Source organism: Sinocyclocheilus grahami, unplaced genomic scaffold, assembly GCF_001515645.1.
Source record: "Sinocyclocheilus grahami isolate Dianchi unplaced genomic scaffold, SAMN03320097.WGS_v1.1 scaffold17.1, whole genome shotgun sequence".
NCBI lineage: Eukaryota > Metazoa > Chordata > Actinopteri > Cypriniformes > Cyprinidae > Sinocyclocheilus > Sinocyclocheilus grahami.
Genome location: NW_015505196.1, coordinates 3,984,629 through 4,004,863, shown reverse-complemented (window position 1 = coordinate 4,004,863; position 20,235 = coordinate 3,984,629). Strand labels below are relative to the sequence as shown.

Here is a 20,235-nt window from a genome sequence, read left to right as displayed (position 1 = left end):
AAAATTCTGCATACGCATGTAACCAGTGCTTCACTCAGCTCTCATATTTCTTTCCATTGGAAATATTTCTTTTGTTCATTGATTTGTTTAAAGGGGACATCAGATGATTTTTTTTTTGCATTTAGTTTGGTTTCTGGCATGTCTGCCAGCTGAGAAAAGCTGAAAAGAAAACATGCAGCCAGTTTGTTATGGGCTGTCTGAGTTTTTCAATTTGCAGCCAGTTTCTACATAGATAGCTATTCTATTTAAATAAGGCCACCTCTGAGCCATATACGGAGTCAAATACGGCACTTCACAGGTCTTGTGTAGACATCCCAATACACCCAGCCCATAGACGAGAGGGATGGGGTGAGCAGTAGCTCATTATCATTTAAAGAGACATGCACCAAAATGGGTTGCTGTTTTTAACAAGGTAAAAAGGGTGTATTTTACATGACCATTGATGAATTTTAAGCAAAGCGTGTTAGACATTTCATGAAGACCCTAAAGCATCGTACCAACTTGTGGAAAATGGTCATCCGATGTCCCCTTTAAAGATTGTGAAGAGGTGGGTTTAGTGTGCCTTTTTTTTCTTATTTTTTTCTCTTTTCTCTCTTACAGAAACGCAAGTCTTCATCTCTTGATCCTCGCGTGGCTAAGATCTATCGGCGTCATGGGATGGAACACGATGATGATTCGGGCAGTGATGATGATGACAGTGGCAAGATGTCATCTGTCCGAGGCGGGGTCTCTTCGTCCCGCCGAGGTTATGGAGCTGGTAGGCGAGGTGTTTGGAGAGGCTCCTCGCATCGAGGGAGTCGAGGGGGAGGCAGCTTGGCAACAGGTTCGCTGAAAATGAGGCGGGGACTTGGGGTAAGAGGGGAGAGAGGGGGTCGGGTGAGGTTAAGAGGAGGATCCCACATGAGACGACGGCGCTATGAAACCGACGACGATGATGACGAAGACGATGACGATGATGATGATGAGGAGGAGGAGGAGGATGATGATGATGAGGATGACAGTGATGAAGAGAGACATCTTGGCCGGTCAGATAAGGAGCATCGTTCAAGGAGACGGAGGCAGAGAGGTGGCGACTATGATGATGACGACGACGACGAGGATGATGATGATGAAGAAGACAGTGAGGAACAGGACTTTGAAGGAGAGGACGATGAGATGGAAGACTTAGATGATGGAGGAGAGGAAGATGAGGATGGAGAGAACCAATCAGACTCTGATCCTGACCCACCTGTCTTACTAGTCTCAGACTTGAACGATGACCTGCTGAGCGATTCCTACCTGACTGTGACCCTCCAGCGTCCTCCAAAGGCCAAACGGGACCCTGGCTCCATTGTACCCAAACTGGAGGCGGCTATGTCTCCCCGAACACCTAGCGGTCCTGGTTTTATCCAGCGCAAAACGCTACCCAGGACCCGACTCAGGAACAGCACCTTGACGCCAGCCGGAAATGGCCTCTCTCAGTCCAAAAGCGTGCACCCATCCGGCCGCCACACGAGGCGGAGCTCCAACCAGGATGGTCGAGAGAGAGACACGGCATCACCGTCCTCGATGTCTTCTCGATCCTCTGTTTCTCCACCTCCTCCTCCAGCTATCACCACTTCTTCTCCTTCCCTCCTCTCTCATCCCTCATTCCGTGACGTAGGAAACGAGCGTGGCTGTGAAAAGGACATTTGGATGTCTGTGTTCTGTTACTTGGGTCGGACGGATTTGGCTGTGGGTATGAGAGTCTGCAAGGCTTGGTACAAGTGGTAAGTGTAGTAGTTACAGTTAAAGCCTCAAAAGTTCCTTTTTAACAAGCTAGGATGTTTCCTTTAATTTCCTGTGTGTTTGTTTTTATCAGACGAAAGGCCTTTTCACACTAGAGATAAATGATTAAGATGATTTCCGATCTCTGTGTGTGTGTGTGTGTGTGTGTGTGCGTGGCGATTAAACTGACTTGGAACTACCTGTGCATTAAACGGTTTTAATACATACCTGCCAGCCAATCAGAATCAAGAATTCCAACAGACCATGGAATAAATGAAAGTAAAATACTCAAGAGCACAGCAGTGCGTAGTATACCTGTTGTAGCACATTATTTACTTTAAGAGTACATGTTATGTTTAATGTAAATGTAACATATTTTTTCTTTTAATGTAAGACTGTTTTATTTATTTTAAATTTAACAGTAATTTACTTTCAAATGCCCCAATTGCTGAAGGGTCTGCACAACTTTTTTGTTCAAGTTGCATTGTTCAAAATACCTGTAGTAGCACAGCAGTGCATACCTGTTTACATTTAATTAAGGTGCACTAGACTAGACTAATACAAATAGTTGAGTTTGCCAGATGCATACAACATTAATGACAGGTTTTCATGAAAGTGTTGGTCAGTTTTTCTGCTTGACAATCCCTTTTTGCACTGCAGCAATAAAATTGAAGTGAGATAAATTGAGAAATGTTTCTTTTTAGTTAAAACCGATGTTGCCAAAGTTTTCATTTGGGGACATAATTTGAAGTTGGAAAAAGGTAATAAATTGCAATATATCACAGAATATTGCAATATATTTAAAATCGCCATAATATTGTACCGTGACACAAGTATCGTGATAATATCGTATCGTGGGGCCTCTGGTGATTCCCCCCCCTATCAGTAGTCTAACCTACATCATCTAGTGTATGCCTGCACTCTCTGGGTGAGGTTTTGTGTGGTTTTTGCGATGTACGCAAAAATAATCACAAATTGCATAGTTTAAACCACAATATACATCACACACCCCTATGTTGGGGTCGACAAAAACGGAATATATGATAAGAAAAAGACTAATTTGCATAGGTAACTAACCTAATTAATTAAAATTAATGAAAAGGATGATGGTATTTTTCGGGGTTTTTTTTTTTTACTTTTACGGTAGTACACCATTTTAAAAACATAGTTCTCTTGGTTCTTAGTTGTGATCGTTAATGATCTTGATCATTCAGTCAATATTTTTTTTATTTTTTATTTTTTTCTTCTCCGAGTAATTGTTTCGTGTCTCTCCTGCTTGTAGGTGTTGTGATAAGCGCTTCTGGACACAGATAGATCTGAGTCGATGTCGGGCACTCAGTCCTCAGGCTCTGTCAGCCATCATAAAACGACAACCTGTGACACTTGACCTCTCCTGGACACCAGTATCAAAGAAACAGATTGCCTGGCTCATTCATCACCTCCCAAGTACAGTTTACCCAAATCTCAGCCTTTTATAGATCCTAACGGTCTTAACTCAAAAACTTGCTTAAATAAAACATGCATTACAGTTGAGACTACAATACTTTCTCTTTTTTTTTATTTTATTTTTTTTCCCCCCCACAGGTTTGAAAGATCTAATAATGTCAGGTTGCTCGTCATTATGCGTGTCAGCGTTAAGTACACAGAGCTGTCCGGGTTTGCGAACCCTTGACCTGAGCTGGGCCGTGGGTGTCAAAGATTCACAAATAAAAGACATTGTGCAGCCAAGTGAGACTCGTAATCATTATTAATGAGACTGTGTTTAGTGTTCTCACTATAAAAAAAATTCACTCCTCTTTCACTTCTGCTTTCTTTTGTCACACAGGCAGTGAAAGTCGCAGTCGGCTGAGAGGTTTGCTCACTCTGCGCTTGGCTGGTTTGGATGTGAATGACTCCACCCTGAAGATGATCATCAGACATATGCCTTCACTGCGCCGGTTAGATTTGTCCCACTGCCAGGGGCTCACAGACCAGTCCATCAACCTGCTCACCGCTACCGGCTGCAACACTCGCAACACACTCAGACAGCTCAATCTTTCAGGTACCCTCCACCTTCTGAAAATACCTATGTTCTGCCCACATTGTGTTCAGGTTATCCTTGTGGTGCCCAAGAAAACACGACTAGTGCTGCAAACACGAAATCTTGGTAACACTTTAGTTTAGGGACCAATTCTCACTTTTAACTTGTTGCTTAGTAGCATGCATATTACTAGCATATTGGTTGTTTATTGGTACTTACAAAGCACATATTAATGCCTTAATCTGCATGACCATATTTTAGATCCTTTAATCCTACTCCAAACCTAAATTTAGCAACTACTTACTATTAATAAGCAGCAAATTAGGAGTTTGAGGCTAAAATCATTGTTAATATTGAGAATTGGTCCCCAAACTAAAGTGTGACCAAAATCTTAATGTCTTAAATTCAGTTCCAGATCAAATTGAAAGTTATAAAATCTTAAGTATTTTAATTTAGTTTCAGTTAAATAAATATGAGTGCTGCAAGTTGCAATGTAAAAACTTGTCACTGTTGCATGTTGCAGTCACTGGTAGCAATAGCTTATGATCTACTATTGATGAATTATGACCGTATTTACTTCATGGTTTTAATATTGCAATATATTGTACATGGTTGTAAGAGCGCATATTTTTGAATGAGCAGCTGGAAGTAATTAAGCATACTTATTTCAAAATAAGAGTCCCTGTGTATTTCGGGCTTGTTTATACTTGAGAGTTAGACATTATGCATAAAATCTCTTGTTCTCTTGGAAATTATTGGTATTTTGTTTTCATAAACTGTATCTGGCATTTAATTGAACATGAAACTTTCTAGCTTTTCCCTGTCACAAGAAGGAAATAATAAGAATTTAATTAAAGGGGTGGTTGATTGCGATTTCACTTTTTTTAATGTTAGTTAGTGTGTAATGTTGCTGTTTGAGCATAAATAATATCTGCAAAGTTGCAGCGCTGAAAGTTCAATGCAAACTTAGATGTCATCTTTTAAAATTCTGGCAGTTTAATGCCTACAAAAACGTTTAGGGCAGGATGTTTAGACGCGCACTAGAGGCGGTTTAACCAATCACAACACACTGGACCAGCTAACCAATCAGAGCCCATCGTGTATTTCTGAGGGAGGGGCTTCAAAAAAGCAGGAAATGATCAGCGCGTTTATAGAAGGGACAGAGCAGTGTGGAATAAAGGTAAATTATGTGAAAAATGCTTTTTTTTTTTTTTTTTTTTTTTTTTTAAACAAAGCATTAACATGTTAGACTGCACCTCATAAACACAATCAAGCCTAGAAAAAAACTGTCAACCACCCCCTTAAAGCACAATATATAGATTTTTGTTTGCTCTATATGGATATATGGTATTAACCCAAAAATTTCAATTTGATGACAATATGCTCATCCTCAGGGCATCGGAGATGTAAATGAGTTCTTCATCAGAACAGATTTAGAGATATTGCATGATCATTACATCACTTACTCACCAATGGATCCTCTGCAGTGAATGGGTGCCGTCAAAGTCCAAACACCTGATAAAAACATCACAATAATCCACAAGTAATCCAAGCTATCAGTTAACGGATTGTGAAGTGAAAAGCTGAGTTTGTAATAAACAAATCCATCATTAAGGCATTTTATCTTTTAAATTATTGCTCCTAGCCTAAATCCATAATCCGTTCCTCCTTCCAGAGGAAAAGTCCATCCCCTTTTGTCCTCTCGCATCAAAACCCACAGACATATTTGATTAGAACTGTTTTTGCTTGTAAACCGTGCATATTTCTCTCCTTATTCAGACAAGAGGACTTTTCACTGCAGAAAGCAGTATTATGAATCAAGGTATTTTTGCATGTTTGAAGTAAAAAACATTTAGATGGATTTGTTTCTTGCAAACAATTATTGTGATGTTTTTATCAGCTGTTTGGACTCTCATTCTGACGGCACCCATTCACTGCAGTGGATCCATTGGTGAGCAAGTGATGTAATGCTGAATTTAACTCCCAGTTGGTGGTTTCACTTTTTTTTTTTTTTTTTTTTTTTGCTCTCGCTCTCTCTCTCTCTCGCTCTCGCTCTCGCTCTCTAGGTTGTAGTAAGTTGACAGATGCTTGTCTGTCCTATATGAAGCGACTATCGGCTCTGGCTCTGTTGGATCTGCGGGGCTGTAGGAATGTGACTCGACGCGGCTGTGAAAACTTCATCTCTGACCTGTCCTACTGCACCGTATTCTGCCTGACCGAGGACAAACTCATTCAGAGAATATCATAACATGCGCACACAAATACACATACATACACACACAGTCTCCGCACAGCTCTGCTTAGCGAGCTCACGAGTGCTCCATCACACTCAATGCAGGCTCATCTGGCCTCAATGGGAGCATGAAGCTGAAGAAAAGAGACAGATGGAAGGATATGGCCTGCTGTTCTAGAAGAAGGGTAAAAACAGGCTGACGGGAGAGGTTATTTTCAGCGCTGTCTTCAAGTAAAGTGGTAAAGGATTTTATTCCCACAACCCATGAGACTGATGCAGACACATCCAGTGTGTGGCTTTTTCTTCTTCTCTGGGCATTCAGCCTAATCCAGAGTGACTCCTTCAGAGGATTTTGCTGATATGCTTGAAACTGAACTTCAGTCCAGCCCAGGTGGGATTTGGTCAAGAGATTCGGTCCATGTGTGGCCTCTGACGTTGCAGCAAATTGAAGCAAGGAGAAAGAAAATGACAGACATGGCACAACTTGATCAAAGAATATAGTGGTAAAACAGGATGAATCTGAATCATAAAGACTTCAGCATACCGATCCAGATCGTTCACTCATGCTTTCTTAGTGACTTTATGTCTGAGTGCAGATTTTGGTCGTTCAACCTTTCTGAAGGTTCTGCTGCCTGGATGTTTGTAGACATTTAACACATCACACAAAGTTTTTACACTCTCGCCCCTAACAAAAACCACTCTTTCTTTGTTTTCTTTCGTCTGATGTTTTGGTCTTCTGCTTCTGTCATCTCAAATGGGTGATTCATCTGCATTCTCCTGTCCTGTCTAAACTTAGAGGGTTGCTCACAGTTAAGGCTCAATTATTCATTTACCCTTGAAAAGCTATAATTTAAGTGCAACTTGTAGCAACACAATAGCAATTCTTTTCTGAGGACTTTTTAAACAAATGTTAGTTTTTTTTGTTTTGTTTTTCATGAAAAGCAGAAAAATAAAAAGTGGAAAGCAAACAATGTGTTTGACTTCACTTAGACCCATGTCATATATTGCCTTTTAGCACAGAATTCATGAATATTTAGTGATTTTATGACTGTACACAAACCTAATTTTAATGATTCCATACAGAGATTATCATCATTTATTTTTTTTTTCCTCTCAAACCTGCTTCCAGGTTTGCAGGATAGAAGTAGAGCCACAATAGTAGTAATATTGGTCAACTGAAATGGGGTTTTAATGGCCAGAGTGCAGGGTAGCTGATCTACAGGGAGGCCCAAAAGTCTGAAACTATGAGAATCTGATATTTTCTTCCTGGAAAAGGGTAAAGTGTTTGTTTATGTTGTTAAATACAAATAATTCAATTCACTTTTATTTCTAGTTGAGTAATTATGTAAATTTGTCACATTGACTATGGGACCTCCTTTGTACAAAAGGTCAGATTTTCTTGCCTCAATTTGAAGCATATAAATGTGTGTATATACAGGCGCATCTCAAAAAATTTGAGTATCGTGAAAGTTTTTTTGTAACATGTCAAAAAATGAAACTTTCATATATTCTAGATTCATTACATGTAAAGTAAAACATTTCAATTTTTTTTTTTATTTTGATTAAGCTTACGGCTCATGAAACTTAAAAATCCAGAATCTCAAAATACACAATCTCTATATTTTTATGAACACATTTACTCCATTCTGTGTGATTATTTGAATACTAACATTTCATTCAAACAGATCATCTGTTCAATCCATTTTGATGCCAATAATTTGTTTATGCTTCTGGCAGACATGCATTGCATTGAAAACACCTATTTAAAATAATCATACAATATCAGTCATTTAATGGTTAATATAGTACCTAATGGCTGTTTTAAGTTTATTTCAGTTTTTTTCCTCCGTGATCTTGTGCAGAATTTAAATATTAACTACTTATTTTTCCTGTAGACAAACCTCCTAAATGAATCGATACCACCTTTCAGGAAAGCGTGCATTTGTCTGACCTTCCTTAATCCTTACAAGAAGATGATAAATGGGCTAGAAAGATTTCATTTGCATTTAGACCCCCCCCCCCCCAAAAAAATATATATAAACCTGCTAGTTGTGAAGAACTGATCATAAAGAATACAAATATTCTCAAGTTCTAAGTTACAAAAGCCTTTATTAGTATTCTGCATTTTTGTAATTCATACATTATGCTCAGCATTAAGATCTCTGTGTGCTTGGGCCTTTACTTTTCCGCCCACTGGGGAGCTGGACATCAAGCTCTGTCCATTGGCTCTGCAGCGAGGACCTTCTCTTCAAAACATCTAATTTTGTTTTCCACAGAATCAAGTCACACAGGTTTGGAACAACATGAGGATGAGTTAATGACAGAATTTTCATTTCAGGGTGAACAGTCCCTCTAATGAATCATCTTTTCTACCAGGGGTTAACAATTTTAAAGTATAATTTTTACAGAGAATATTTAAATTTACTGTAGATGCTGAATTGATGCAAAGGAAAAGGGGTTGAACTTGTATCCAGATCCGCTGTAGAATTTGTTTTGAAACTCCACCCTGCATCAAATGGGACAAATAAATTCAAATTAATTAAACTCTTCATAAAGACTTGGTTTCACACACTCCTCGAAAATTCAGAAAAGGTGCCAAAATCTACTCTACTGGCAACTGATTCTTCATAGATCAGCTTCATAGTGTGTATTTCAATGAAAATCAACTAATGTCATGTAAACTACTACACTTAAAACTACACATTTGGTGTAGATTAGAGAGACTAACCACCCTGTCGCCCTTTTGTAAATCACCATGTCACACACAACACACTATACGGCACTTACTGTTATGACTCCATAGCCCTGCAGGGGGCCCTAATTTGAAGCTACTGTATCTGACTGGATTTACTGCTCCCTGTTGAAGAGGAGTGCAGACACAGAGCTTTACATTAGAAATGCTTCAATAACGCAGTGAGACATGAAGTGGAGTGACATGCACGAAATCGTCGTTTCACAAAGAACAGAAGTCACTTTCAAACCAAGTAGCTTCTGTTGGTCAATGTGGCGAATTTGCGAGACTTAATTTGTAGCTGTTGTTAAATCTGCTTGGGGGAAACTTACCGGCAGTGTGAATTCCTATCAAAATGACTGGATTTCGCCAGAGAAAATTGGCCATACAATGGTGAAGGTGACACCTTAAAAGCACAAAAACGAAAATTCTGTCACTTTCTCAACCTCATTTAGTTCCAAACCTCTATGAATTTTTTACTTTTGCTGAACACAAAATAAGATATATTGAAGAATTGAGTAACCAAGCAGATAACAGCAGTCATTGACGTCCATAGTATTTATTTTTTATTTTTTTAGAAGTCAATGGTTACTGTCAACTCTTTGGTTACCCACATTCTTCGAAATATATTTTGTGCTTAACAGAAAGAAATCCTCCTACAGCTTTGGAATGACATGAGGGTGAGAAATTGATGACCGAATTTTCATTTTTGGGGCGAACGGTCCCTTTAAGGCCATGAATCAGATGCTTGTCAACTTTAATGATGTCACAAAAACAATGACTATTAGAAAGAATATTTGGAGTGTTTGGTCTTGACATTCTAAATGACTCCTCATTAGGTCAGCTGCAGAAATCCTATGTAATCCAGTAAGATACTGTGGTTTACTGGCTGACTAGCACTGTAAGTTTTTTAAATACTGTAAGTTGTAAGGCCCACCTGTAGGGTTGTGGTGGTGGGGCAGGGGGGAGCCTATAGAGTGGTAAATGGTGGGTGTGCTGAAGTGTGTTTTGTGTGGTGGGGAGTGTGACACAGTGATTGACAAAAAAGAGACGGGGTGGTTAGTCTCTATCAAATGAACCTTTCTGGTTTATAGCAACCCCGTCCTCCGTTTAACAGTTGTTAAATCACTGTTAACACCTGCTATAAACTGTATTAAATGTAATAAACTCACATGACATAACTATGATTCCTGTGTTGCTGCCCTGTTGTCATGCAATGTTTACTTACAATGGGACTTGATAAATAAAAGTGTGCATACTTCATCTCCATTCCCAGATACACGTTTGTTAATTGTTGCAGAACCGTTATCTCTCACCTGCAAACACTTTCTGTCAGCCTCTGGGCAACACCTGTTTATTTTTATGGTGGTCCATTAAAATGCTGTTTGCGTTCTAAATAATGTACAATACTGTATTCACTATTAATTTACACTTAATGGTTTTTACTAGACAGAAGCATTTGCTTTTTCATTAAGAGGAAATGATTCAGTATTATTTTGGAGTAAAAATGGTTTGATTCAGAACTAAAGAATTTTCTCCTTTTTGGAGAAATTTAAGTTGGAATTTACATTGAGTCAAGTTAACAAAGCACCAAAGGAAGTGAATTTGGTGAACTGCAATTCAAAGAAATTTAACAGGTAACGGATTTCTAACCTATTTCATAAAAACTTACAAAGCCTTCAAACATCAAGACCTATAAAAAATTTTATTTGTTTTTTTTAAATAAGGGTGTCAAGCCAACAATCAATGTACGTCTTAACAAGTTCAGCTTTTTCTAGTTAAAATGTGCAAGTATTTGTAATGTGAATGTCTTTGAATTTCAATTTCTTTAAATCCAATTCAAATGATAGTTCCGATTTGCCACCTCAATTCAAATTCAGTTCAAATCCAGGAACTGAATTGTAATTTTAAAAGCATTCTCCATTTAATTTCATTTAATGTGTCAAATAGTCACTAAACAGACTGACTCGTCTGTGCAATGTGGTTCTCAACCTTTTTACTCCAAGGCCCACTTTTGTCCAAGTCAATATTTGAAGGTTCTAAAAATATGTAAAATATGTATTTAAAATGTTTATGTATGTTTATTAACACATTAAATGTCAGTTTAATGTTATAAATCTTACCTTTGTTGTTTTTTATCATTTTAATTTAAAGGGGTCATGTGATACGATTTCAATTTTTCCTTTCTCTTTGAAGTGTCGAGAGGGGTTGTGGTTTGTCATTTCTCCGATCACAAATGCAGACATGGTTTTATGTTTACGTGCCGCGATGCAACGCAACGCGTATAAAGACAGTATAATTCATTATAATCCGAAATTATGTCCCCATTGGATGCAACGAATGCCTCGTTTATAATGGGTTTTCATGTTTTTTAATCATCGCTCCGGCCTGACAGGGCATCATCACAGTATGGTAAGGGGCGTAACATTTCCGTCACACGCTTGAGGTATTCGGCCAATCATAACGCACTGGATAGCTGGCCAATCACAGCACACCTTGCTTTTCAGAACAATGAGCTTTGTAAAAATCGATGCGTTTCAGAAAGGCGGGGCATAGAGGATAAAAAATAATGTACAGTATGTGGAAAATAATGTTTTTTTAACCTTAAACTGCATAAACACATTTCATTACACCAAATAATGTTCTTTTTAGCAACATCAAATGACCCCTTTAAGATAATATAACTAAATCTTACTGGGGCCCCCTAGTGGATGCCGGCCCCTGGTTGAGAACCACTGCACAAGTTGGTTTATTTTTATGTGATTTTCTCACCAGTGCAGACGCAGAGCATGCAGAAAGGCTGACAGCCCCTCCATTACCAGCAGGATAGAGACAGTGAGCATGGCGAAGACAGAGAAGATGACTGACACAACCACAGATCCCACATAGCCTTGCCACGAGAGGGAAATTCTCATCACCATAACCCAGAGAACCTCGGACAGCTCTAATGCACACAAATACAGAACTAATTAAGCATCCACCTTATTTTGCAATGCAGATGTATTTTCTGTGAATGTGCGAGACTTCCAATTCGTTAGCCACTAAACATAAATAACTAGAGGAATAACAAGGTGCAGTAAACACATATTCAAGTTGCAAATAGCTGAACTCACTTGTATGAAAAATTTAAGGTGGATAAGTGAACATGCAATACTCGTGGATGCTTGTGAGTGTTTGCATACGTGCATGTGCGAGGCTGAGGGCCCAAAGTCGAAGGTACGAGGCGGTGTTAGAGATGCAGCCCAGGCAGTACTCTATGGTGTGGATCGCCTGGTGCATAAAAACCTCTGTGCAATCAAACTCCTGTGAAGGTTAAAAAGCATACCATATTTTAGTAGCTGTGCTATGGAAGAGTGAAAAATGAAAGCTTTCAACCGGAAGGTTAGTCTTTCACTTTTTTCTTGACTCTTCTAATGCTGAGCTTTATTTGTGAAATGTGTCTTGATCTGTTCTCTTTCTCACCTGATCCTCTGTTCCTCCTCCTCCTCCTCCCTCTAGGTCTCCTAGTTGAGCATTTATAGAGCTGGTGTCTGTGACTAGGGGGCACTGCTCCTCCTGTAACTGAGAAACAGGGTCAACACCTTTCAACCAGACACAGTATGGGAGAAATTGCAATGCTTAATGGGGAGAGTTGCTGAAAGACACAAATACAGAACTAATTAAGCATCCACCTTATTTTGCAATGCAGATGTATTTTCTGTGAATGTGCGAGACTTCCAATTCGTTAGCCACTAAACATAAATAACTAGAGGAATAACAAGGTGCAGTAAACACATATTCAAGTTGCAAATAGCTGAACTCACTTGTATGAAAAATTTAAGGTGGATAAGTGAACATGCAATACTCGTGGATGCTTGTGAGTGTTTGCATACGTGCATGTGCGAGGCTGAGGGCCCAAAGTCGAAGGTACGAGGCGGTGTTAGAGATGCAGCCCAGGCAGTACTCTATGGTGTGGATCGCCTGGTGCATAAAAACCTCTGTGCAATCAAACTCCTGTGAAGGTTAAAAACCATACCATATTTTAGTAGCTGTGCTATGGAAGAGTGAAAAATGAAAGCTTTCAACCGGAAGGTTAGTCTTTCACCTTTTTTCTTGACTCTTCTAATGCTGAGCTTTATTTGTGAAATGTGTCTTGATCTGTTCTCTTTCTCACCTGATCCTCTGTTCCTCCTCCTCCTCCTCCCTCTAGGTCTCCTAGTTGAGCATTTATAGAGCTGGTGTCTGTGACTAGGGGGCACTGCTCCTCCTGTAACTGAGAAACAGGGTCAACACCTTTCAACCAGACACAGTATGGGAGAAATTGCAATGCTTAATGGGGAGAGTTGCTGAAAGGACACTCTTCATTTCAGCTAAAAGAGCCACATTCCCTTATTGGTAAGGGCATCTGTTACATCTGTAAAGAGGACTCGTACTTGAACTTATTTAACTTTTTATTGTTCTTGTCAACTTTACTGAACTGCATAAACTGAACACTCACATCACTGAACTGCATGAAAATCATTAGCGTCAACGTCATTGCTCATTCCAAACTCTTAAAGTGACCAGCGCTCTTTATATCTTATCAATGTAACAAACACATTACTTTAATTGAACACCAGATTATAAGTCTACCTAAACATGCAACACATCACCTGGTCACTCTGGAATACGCAAATGCATTAAAGGGGTCATATGATGCTATTTTAAAGATCAATATTTTGTGTATTTGGTGTAACAGAATATGTTGACATGCTTTAATGTTCAAAAAACACATTATTTTTCAAATACTGTACATTATTGTAGGTCCTCTATGCCCCGCCTCTCTTAAACACATCGTTTTCAACAAAGCCCCCCCCCTTTGACAAGCGCAGTCTGCTCTGATTGGCCAGCTGACCCAGTGCATTGTGACTGGCCGAACACCACAAGCACGCGTCGGAAATGTAACGCCCCTTACCGTAATCGCTTCAGCTTTCAAAGTTCATATCAAGACAAGTTAATAATGTCGTTAGTTTTACCATCAGTTCAAGCCCGAAAGGGCAACAGAGTCGCGTGACAGACACAGTGATGATGCAGTACACAAGCCGTGGTTAAGACAGCTGACGTGCTATGATTTCTGACAGGCAGTTCACTCTCCTGTGATGTGACCTTGTTCCCCTCACACACACAAACCAACGCGTTACTCTGCGCAAAACTCCGCATTTGAACAGTCAATAGCAAATACTTAAACTAAAAACAAAACATACTTACAGTCACTGATTCAGAAGTGACAGATTGTCATAGCAAAGTCAGAATTGACCCTTTTTTATTTTTTAGAAATAGCCTTTGTGCACAGCCAGCCTTGTACTCTTCTATGTAAAAAAAAACTGTTGTCCATAAAATGCGTTGCACAAATTCGAACACCTGGGTTGTGCTGTTCTGTTGTAAATAAATCTTAACCAATGATTCCTAATTGCATCTACTTCCGGAAGGCCAAATAAAGTGCTTTTGCTTTCGCACTGAAACACACACCGTCTCCCTGACATGGCTGCATCAACACGACTGCTGTTCCTGAAACCACGCCTTCTTTCTTTGCATGCACATTTGGGCGGCATTATGCTAATATTTCCACATAGTGACGTTGACATGTGGGGCCATGTTAGAATGAGCCGTTTTAGGTAGGCGTGGTTGACTCTTAACTTTTATAAAGAATATCTCTTTGGATTTGAGACTTTAGTCTTTGCAGCTTTACAGATCTTCTTTATGCACCAAGAGCTTGTAACACTGCAAAGAGAAAGGAAAACTTGAAATCGCATCATATGACCCCTTTAAGCTAGACCAACCTGCATATATAAAGGTAAAAAATTGTTTTACGGTAAATCCCCTATGTAGATGCTTTTGAAAGAAGTGTCTTATGCTCACCAAGGCTGCATTTATTCGATTAATACAGCAAAAACAGTAATAGTGTGAAATCTTATTACAGTTTTCTATTTTTATATATTTTAAGATGTAATCTATTCCTGCAAATCATATTTATTCATCAATGTTGAGTTTATTATAATCTTAGACAAATATTTTGTGCACTCGGTTTCATTTAGCTTGAAATTGCCTTCATATCTCTTTAATTCGTTTTTGCAATGCGTTTGTGTGAGTGGGTCTCAAGTTCAAAATAATGAACAAAAAATGTTAAAGTCAACATTATGTATAATAAATTTATTTGCAAAATGTAAATGCTTCAGAAAAAATAATAGAGTTTAAATTAAATTGTTTAAATTAAATTAAGAAAATAATTAATTCACAAAAGTTCTGTCCACTGTGTTACTTACTGAACAACACTTTGCAACTAAACAGTGGTTCATCACAACATCATGTGACCAGCATCACGTGATGTTATTTTCTTCTGTGATGGACTTTTTGAAAGAATGTGGGGTTGTCCAGACAAAGTCTGCCAACGAGTCAAAATGGTGAAAGTTACCCTGTAGAGTCAACCCTTTTCATTCAAATAAATGCAGCCTTGGTGAGCATAAGACACTTTTTACAAAAAATGTTTTTCATATTTTTAAGCAAAGATGCCAGCCTAATTTCACCCCTACTTACCGTTCTCCTGTTATTCCTGTGCCTGAAGTACAGGAAGAGTGGTCTTCCCAGTAGCAGCACTGGAACTGCCAGCAGTGCCAAGCACACTAATACTCTCTGCACTATCATCTGAAGACAGCGAGACGACATGTATGCATTAGTCATGACAGAAAACTATAGTACAATACCAAAACATTGAAAGAATCAGTGTACTGAATGAATGTCTCACCTGTCCTGGATAAAGTGGTGGGTTGTCTGGGTTCTCAGCAAACACGAACATGTCAATGAAGTGGATTAGGATGCTGGGAGCGCGGTCTGAATCCTGAGGTCCAAACGCGATCCATTTAAACACCACCATGAAGACAAGGTAGCCAAAAAGACACAGCATGAACACTAGCTCAGGAATCAACACCAGGAACATGCTGCTCACATCCCCAGAGTACCTGAGGAGAAAGTAACATTAACATTAAGGAACAAAACAGATCAGAAATATGAAGAAAATCAATGTAAACAAAAATGAATCCTACTTTATGACTCACATGTAGTTGAAGAAAGACAAGCAGACTCCAAAAGTCATATGGATGACTCCGATGATGACTGACATCTTCATCTTATAGGAGTTGAGGAAGGTGAGGTGGTTATTGGCAAGGCTCCAGATCTAAGGACCAGGAAATGAGATACAGTCAAATCCAAACCTCAGAGTGAGCTAGACACAAGGGTGATTTGCTTAAAGGCCTGGTTACCGGGTCAATGCCGAATAGATATGGTCCCTGGAATACTCCAGTTACATTCGGATCCAAAGTGAGGTACTGGTTGCTCCTCAAAGTTTCATCACTAAACAAGCCCAGAAGAAATAAGACATAAGTGAGTGTGAGTGTAAAATGAGATCAAACAGGCAAGCTGAAGTGATGATAAGTTTTACAGAGTATAGGTGCATTCACATTAGCTTCCACTGTCTGTTGTCAATAGTGTAGTGAGATATGAAGGTTCAGGACCAGTAATAAATGTAGGTGGCGCTCTCTTCCACACTCATTACGCCCTTAAGCAAGCCACCTAGCCCCCAATTGCTCCCCGGGTGCCACAGCAAAATGGCTGCCCACTGCTCCAGAGGTTTGTTCACAGTGTGTGTGTGTGTGTGTGTGTTCAATAATCACTGTTGAATATGCACTTAGATGGGTGAAATGCATTTTGTCTGTCAAACGATAGTAAATGTGACCACACCTTAAACAGTCTTATTCCAAGAAAGCAGGATCTTTATCTGTCTGACCATGTCATAAATGGAAGGAAGTCTTGAATTTCCTGACAACCAGGGGGAGGAATTAACACTGTAGAATAAAGGAATTGCTGTGCTTTGACTGTTTCATTCAGTAGCTAGGCAGAAGGGTCTAAAGGGTTGTTTGAGACACTTGTGTAGAAAAGACAATATGTATTTCTTATAGCTTCTAGTGGTTTGATGTACATATTGTTGTAGTGATGGAGGATATAGGGGAGTTTGCTGGGCTGGTTGTCAGTTCACTCCAGTGAATATTTCAGGGTGGATTTATTTTTAAAAGGTAATTTCTGCATAAACACATACCCGAAAGGAATTGTTCACCCAAAAATAAACATTCTGTCATCATTTACTGACAATGATGTAATTCCAAACCCATAAGACTTTAGTTCATCTTCGATTTCTGTCCCTCCCTTTGAAGTCTACGCAACCAAAACATTGATGCTTCAAAAAGTTAATAAAGACACTGTAAAAGTAATTCATATTAATTGAGTGCTTTAATCTAAGTCTTCTGAAGAACCATGGTCACTTTATATGAAGAACAAATTTTATTTAGGCTTTTATTCACATATAAACATTGACCTTTATGTCTTAATGCTCTTAATACCTTTATGAACTTTTTAAAGCAATACCGTTTTGGTTGCATGGACCAATCTCTCAGGTTTCATTAAATATGTCTTCATTTAAAAAGTCTAATAGGTTTGGAATGACATGAGGGTGAATCATTGAATTTTAATTTTTTTGGGTGAATTAACTCTTTATAGTCTTTCTCTAAAAAAAAAGCTGTTGAACATTTCAAACCATTACTATCCTTGTCATTAGAACACTGTTACCCCTTTAAGTTAAAATCTACCTTATGGTTCATCTTTGCCTTGGATGTAATAGTGTGCATGTACCTCCAGTTGTAGTGCTGCATCATGGGTTTGAGATGCCAGCCAGAAGAAAGGGGACTGAGTCCTTTACTGAAGCACTCATTATAAACAGCCCCAGTATAGATGGAGAACAACCCCATCAGAAGGATCAGATATCTCCCACCAAACAGCATACGCCAAATCTAAAAGAAAGTATAAAATTCTGTACAAACCTGAAGTGCATTCTAGAAAGTGATGGAGACAGAGAATACAGACAGATACACTACTGTTCAAAAGTTTGGGGTAATGATTATTTTTAAGAAATATTTTATTCAGAAAGAATGCATAACATTGATCAAAAGTAAAGGTATTTATAAGACAATTTTACAAAAGATTTCTATTTCCAATAAATGCAGTTCTTTTGAACTTTATATTTATCAATGAACTCCTGAAAAAAAAACTGAAGCAGCCCAGCTGTTTTCAATATTGATATGTGTAGAAATCAAAAGAAACCTCATTAGTGTTATTCCTCATCTTAGGGTCTCTTTCTTCCAGAATCATCCAAAGAGCAGCCAATGTCATGAGTAAACCGTGACCAACATCTCCAAACATCACCGCAAACAGGAAGGGAAATGTAATGATGGTGTACACCGCTGAGAAGGGAACAAACACAAGACATTTACTCGGATGGGTTTCCATATCTTCCGTAGGTTGTTTATCTCAAACTAAAATGGCTTGTGCCTGCTTCCATGTGACTGTGTGTGAGAGTTACCTGGGTTAACCTCTCTGTAACTGGCCACACCATAAGCATCTACAATGTTCTGGAAGCTGGAAGTGAATGTGTTGGTGTTAAAGAGTGTTGGAGGAGATGTGGGTGCAGGAAGACGGTTGTAGAAGGAGTCCACACTGCTACCACTCTTTCCCTGTGAAACAGAAAGGACTAAAAACAATCTATTGCAGAATTCACTGCTCCAAATCCTGCTGTTAATGAAAAAAGAAGTAATTTCCTGCATTTATAGCCCTCACCATCTATAATTCTTCAATACTTGAAAATCACACTGGACTTCTTTGTGATGTATTTTGTGTGAAACAGTTTATTAAATAGCCTTATCTCACCGTTCCTTCTATCAGAGCGCTCTGCAGCAGGGAGAGTTTGGCCACAGGGCACCAGGCCTCTGCGATGAGACACTTCTCTGTGACTGAAGGGCTGCAGAGGTTGAGCACCATCTGCACAGCTTTACACTTCCGCACACGTATCTTCCACTGTGGCATCTGACACACACAGCGAGACAGCAGCTGCTGCATATACTGCTCCGTCTGAGAGAGCACCTGCAGACAGACAAGAGTATAGTTAAATACATGTTTTCTTTCATTTTCCTTTTTATATTATTTACTAAATATTCTGTGCACAATTCATCAATGCACATTTTTTAAAGTAATATTATATACTACTGTTCAAAAGTTTGGTGGAGACATATCTTGTGCTTACCAAGGCTGCATTTATTTAGTCAAAAATACAGCAAAAACTATAATACTGTGAACTATTCTTACAACTTACAAATTATTGTTTTGTATTTTAATGTTTTAAATGATACCTTGTTTCCCAAAAGCTGGGTTTTCAGCATCATTACTCTTCAGTGTCACATGATCCTTCAGAATTCATTCCAATATGCTGATTTGCTGCATTTATTATTATTATCAATGTTGAAAACCGTTGTGCTGCTTAATGCTTTTGTGGAAAACTTTTTTCAGGATTCGTTGATGCATAGAAAGTAAAAAAAAACAGCTTGTATTTAAAATGAAATATTTTGTACAATGTTAATCTTCACTTTTGAACAATTTAATGTGTCCTTGCTGAAAAAACATAACTAAAGCATACAAACCCCAAACTTTTGAATGATAGTATATCATTATATATTGTATATATAATGTAGTATAGTATATATATGTTTTTTTTTCCGTTACATATCCCGTCTCACTTGGAAATATAGCAGATTACAAAAGTAAAATGAGTTGCAGACTTTCTGTGTTCTGGTCTTTCCTTAAAGAAGTACCACTTGTTATTTTTTTTGTTGAATGCAATGAAATTCATACATTTTAAGTGATTCCGCAGTGCCTGAAATCTTTCTGATACCACTGCATGGTCTTATTTCAAAGTGAATGTCATTGTATAATGAAAGGAACATTCCAGTCACCATTTTGATGTCTACTATCCTGCTTTCCAGCCCCTGAAGTATTCCTTCTCTCTCTTCCAAACCCTCTGGATACACAAAGGTATGTGTGTGGAAACTATGAAAAGAGAGATATGTGATATCATGAAAGTGTACTATGGTAAGCTATGATTAAATTTAATTAAGCTATAAATGTACCAATCACAGATCTTCTTCACTTTCTGCCCAATCTGTTCTCCCCAAAAAGAGATCACAAAGACAGTCCACTTAATCATCTCTCCCTGTGAACAACAAAAACATATGTATATGGCCAATTTCATCAAAATGAGTTCTGTGATTCAGTTAATGTAACTCTCTTACAGTGTCTGGCGCTTCCAGCCTTTCACCCATCTCCCAGAAGTCTACAATGATGTAACCACGACAGGCCCTCCATAGCAGCCTCTCGAATGCTGGAACCTTCCACGGATGGACCACGCCAGTGACAAAACTGTGCAGGAAAGATGTCAATAGCATTATTAGTGTCTTGTTACATACTTGTTCACAACTGAAATGTGAAAATACTATTTCGACTTACTGCCTAAAGATGCGGTCACACTTACTGCTGCTCTGTGAAATTTTGTGTGCGAATTTCAGTCATTTCAATAGAACTCTGTGCGATTGCTAGTTTTGGTGAGGGCAAAAA

At 38.7% G+C, this 20,235-nt stretch overlaps 2 protein-coding genes across 10 annotated transcripts in view; one reads left to right on the top strand and one right to left on the bottom strand.

The window, feature by feature from the left end:
* kdm2aa (lysine (K)-specific demethylase 2Aa) overlaps positions 1 to 6,940 on the top strand; it is a 30,194-nt gene extending 23,254 nt beyond the window's left edge. For all 7 annotated transcript variants that reach the window (XM_016233020.1, XM_016233003.1, XM_016232994.1 and 4 more), the window contains 5 exons: positions 601 to 1,748; positions 3,029 to 3,192; positions 3,331 to 3,474; positions 3,572 to 3,787; positions 5,833 to 6,940. In XM_016233020.1, coding sequence (XP_016088506.1) covers positions 601 to 1,748; positions 3,029 to 3,192; positions 3,331 to 3,474; positions 3,572 to 3,787; positions 5,833 to 6,014 — 1,854 coding nt within the window. In that variant the 3' untranslated portion in view covers positions 6,015 to 6,940. The remainder of the gene's footprint in view (positions 1 to 600; positions 1,749 to 3,028; positions 3,193 to 3,330; positions 3,475 to 3,571; positions 3,788 to 5,832) is intronic.
* A 1,179-nt stretch (positions 6,941 to 8,119) lies between these two features.
* The window catches only part of tcirg1a (T cell immune regulator 1, ATPase H+ transporting V0 subunit a3a), a 15,311-nt gene continuing 3,195 nt past the window's right edge, over positions 8,120 to 20,235 (bottom strand). The window contains exons 7-21 of one of the 3 annotated variants that reach the window (XM_016232937.1): positions 19,914 to 20,040; positions 19,752 to 19,834; positions 19,578 to 19,671; positions 18,499 to 18,711; positions 18,155 to 18,305; positions 17,896 to 18,035; positions 17,428 to 17,585; positions 16,005 to 16,095; positions 15,801 to 15,919; positions 15,491 to 15,704; positions 15,283 to 15,390; positions 12,884 to 12,982; positions 12,603 to 12,723; positions 11,503 to 11,674; positions 8,120 to 8,505 (exon numbers count right to left, since the gene is read on the bottom strand). In XM_016232937.1, the coding sequence (XP_016088423.1) occupies positions 8,421 to 8,505; positions 11,503 to 11,674; positions 12,603 to 12,723; positions 12,884 to 12,982; positions 15,283 to 15,390; positions 15,491 to 15,704; positions 15,801 to 15,919; positions 16,005 to 16,095; positions 17,428 to 17,585; positions 17,896 to 18,035; positions 18,155 to 18,305; positions 18,499 to 18,711; positions 19,578 to 19,671; positions 19,752 to 19,834; positions 19,914 to 20,040 (1,975 nt within the window). In that variant the 3' untranslated portion in view covers positions 8,120 to 8,420. Of the gene's footprint in view, positions 8,506 to 11,502; positions 11,675 to 12,602; positions 12,724 to 12,883; positions 13,003 to 15,282; positions 15,391 to 15,490; positions 15,705 to 15,800; positions 15,920 to 16,004; positions 16,096 to 17,427; positions 17,586 to 17,895; positions 18,036 to 18,154; positions 18,306 to 18,498; positions 18,712 to 19,577; positions 19,672 to 19,751; positions 19,835 to 19,913; positions 20,041 to 20,235 lie in introns of those variants that run through there. The other 2 variants (XM_016232945.1, XM_016232953.1) reach the window with 2 other exon arrangements.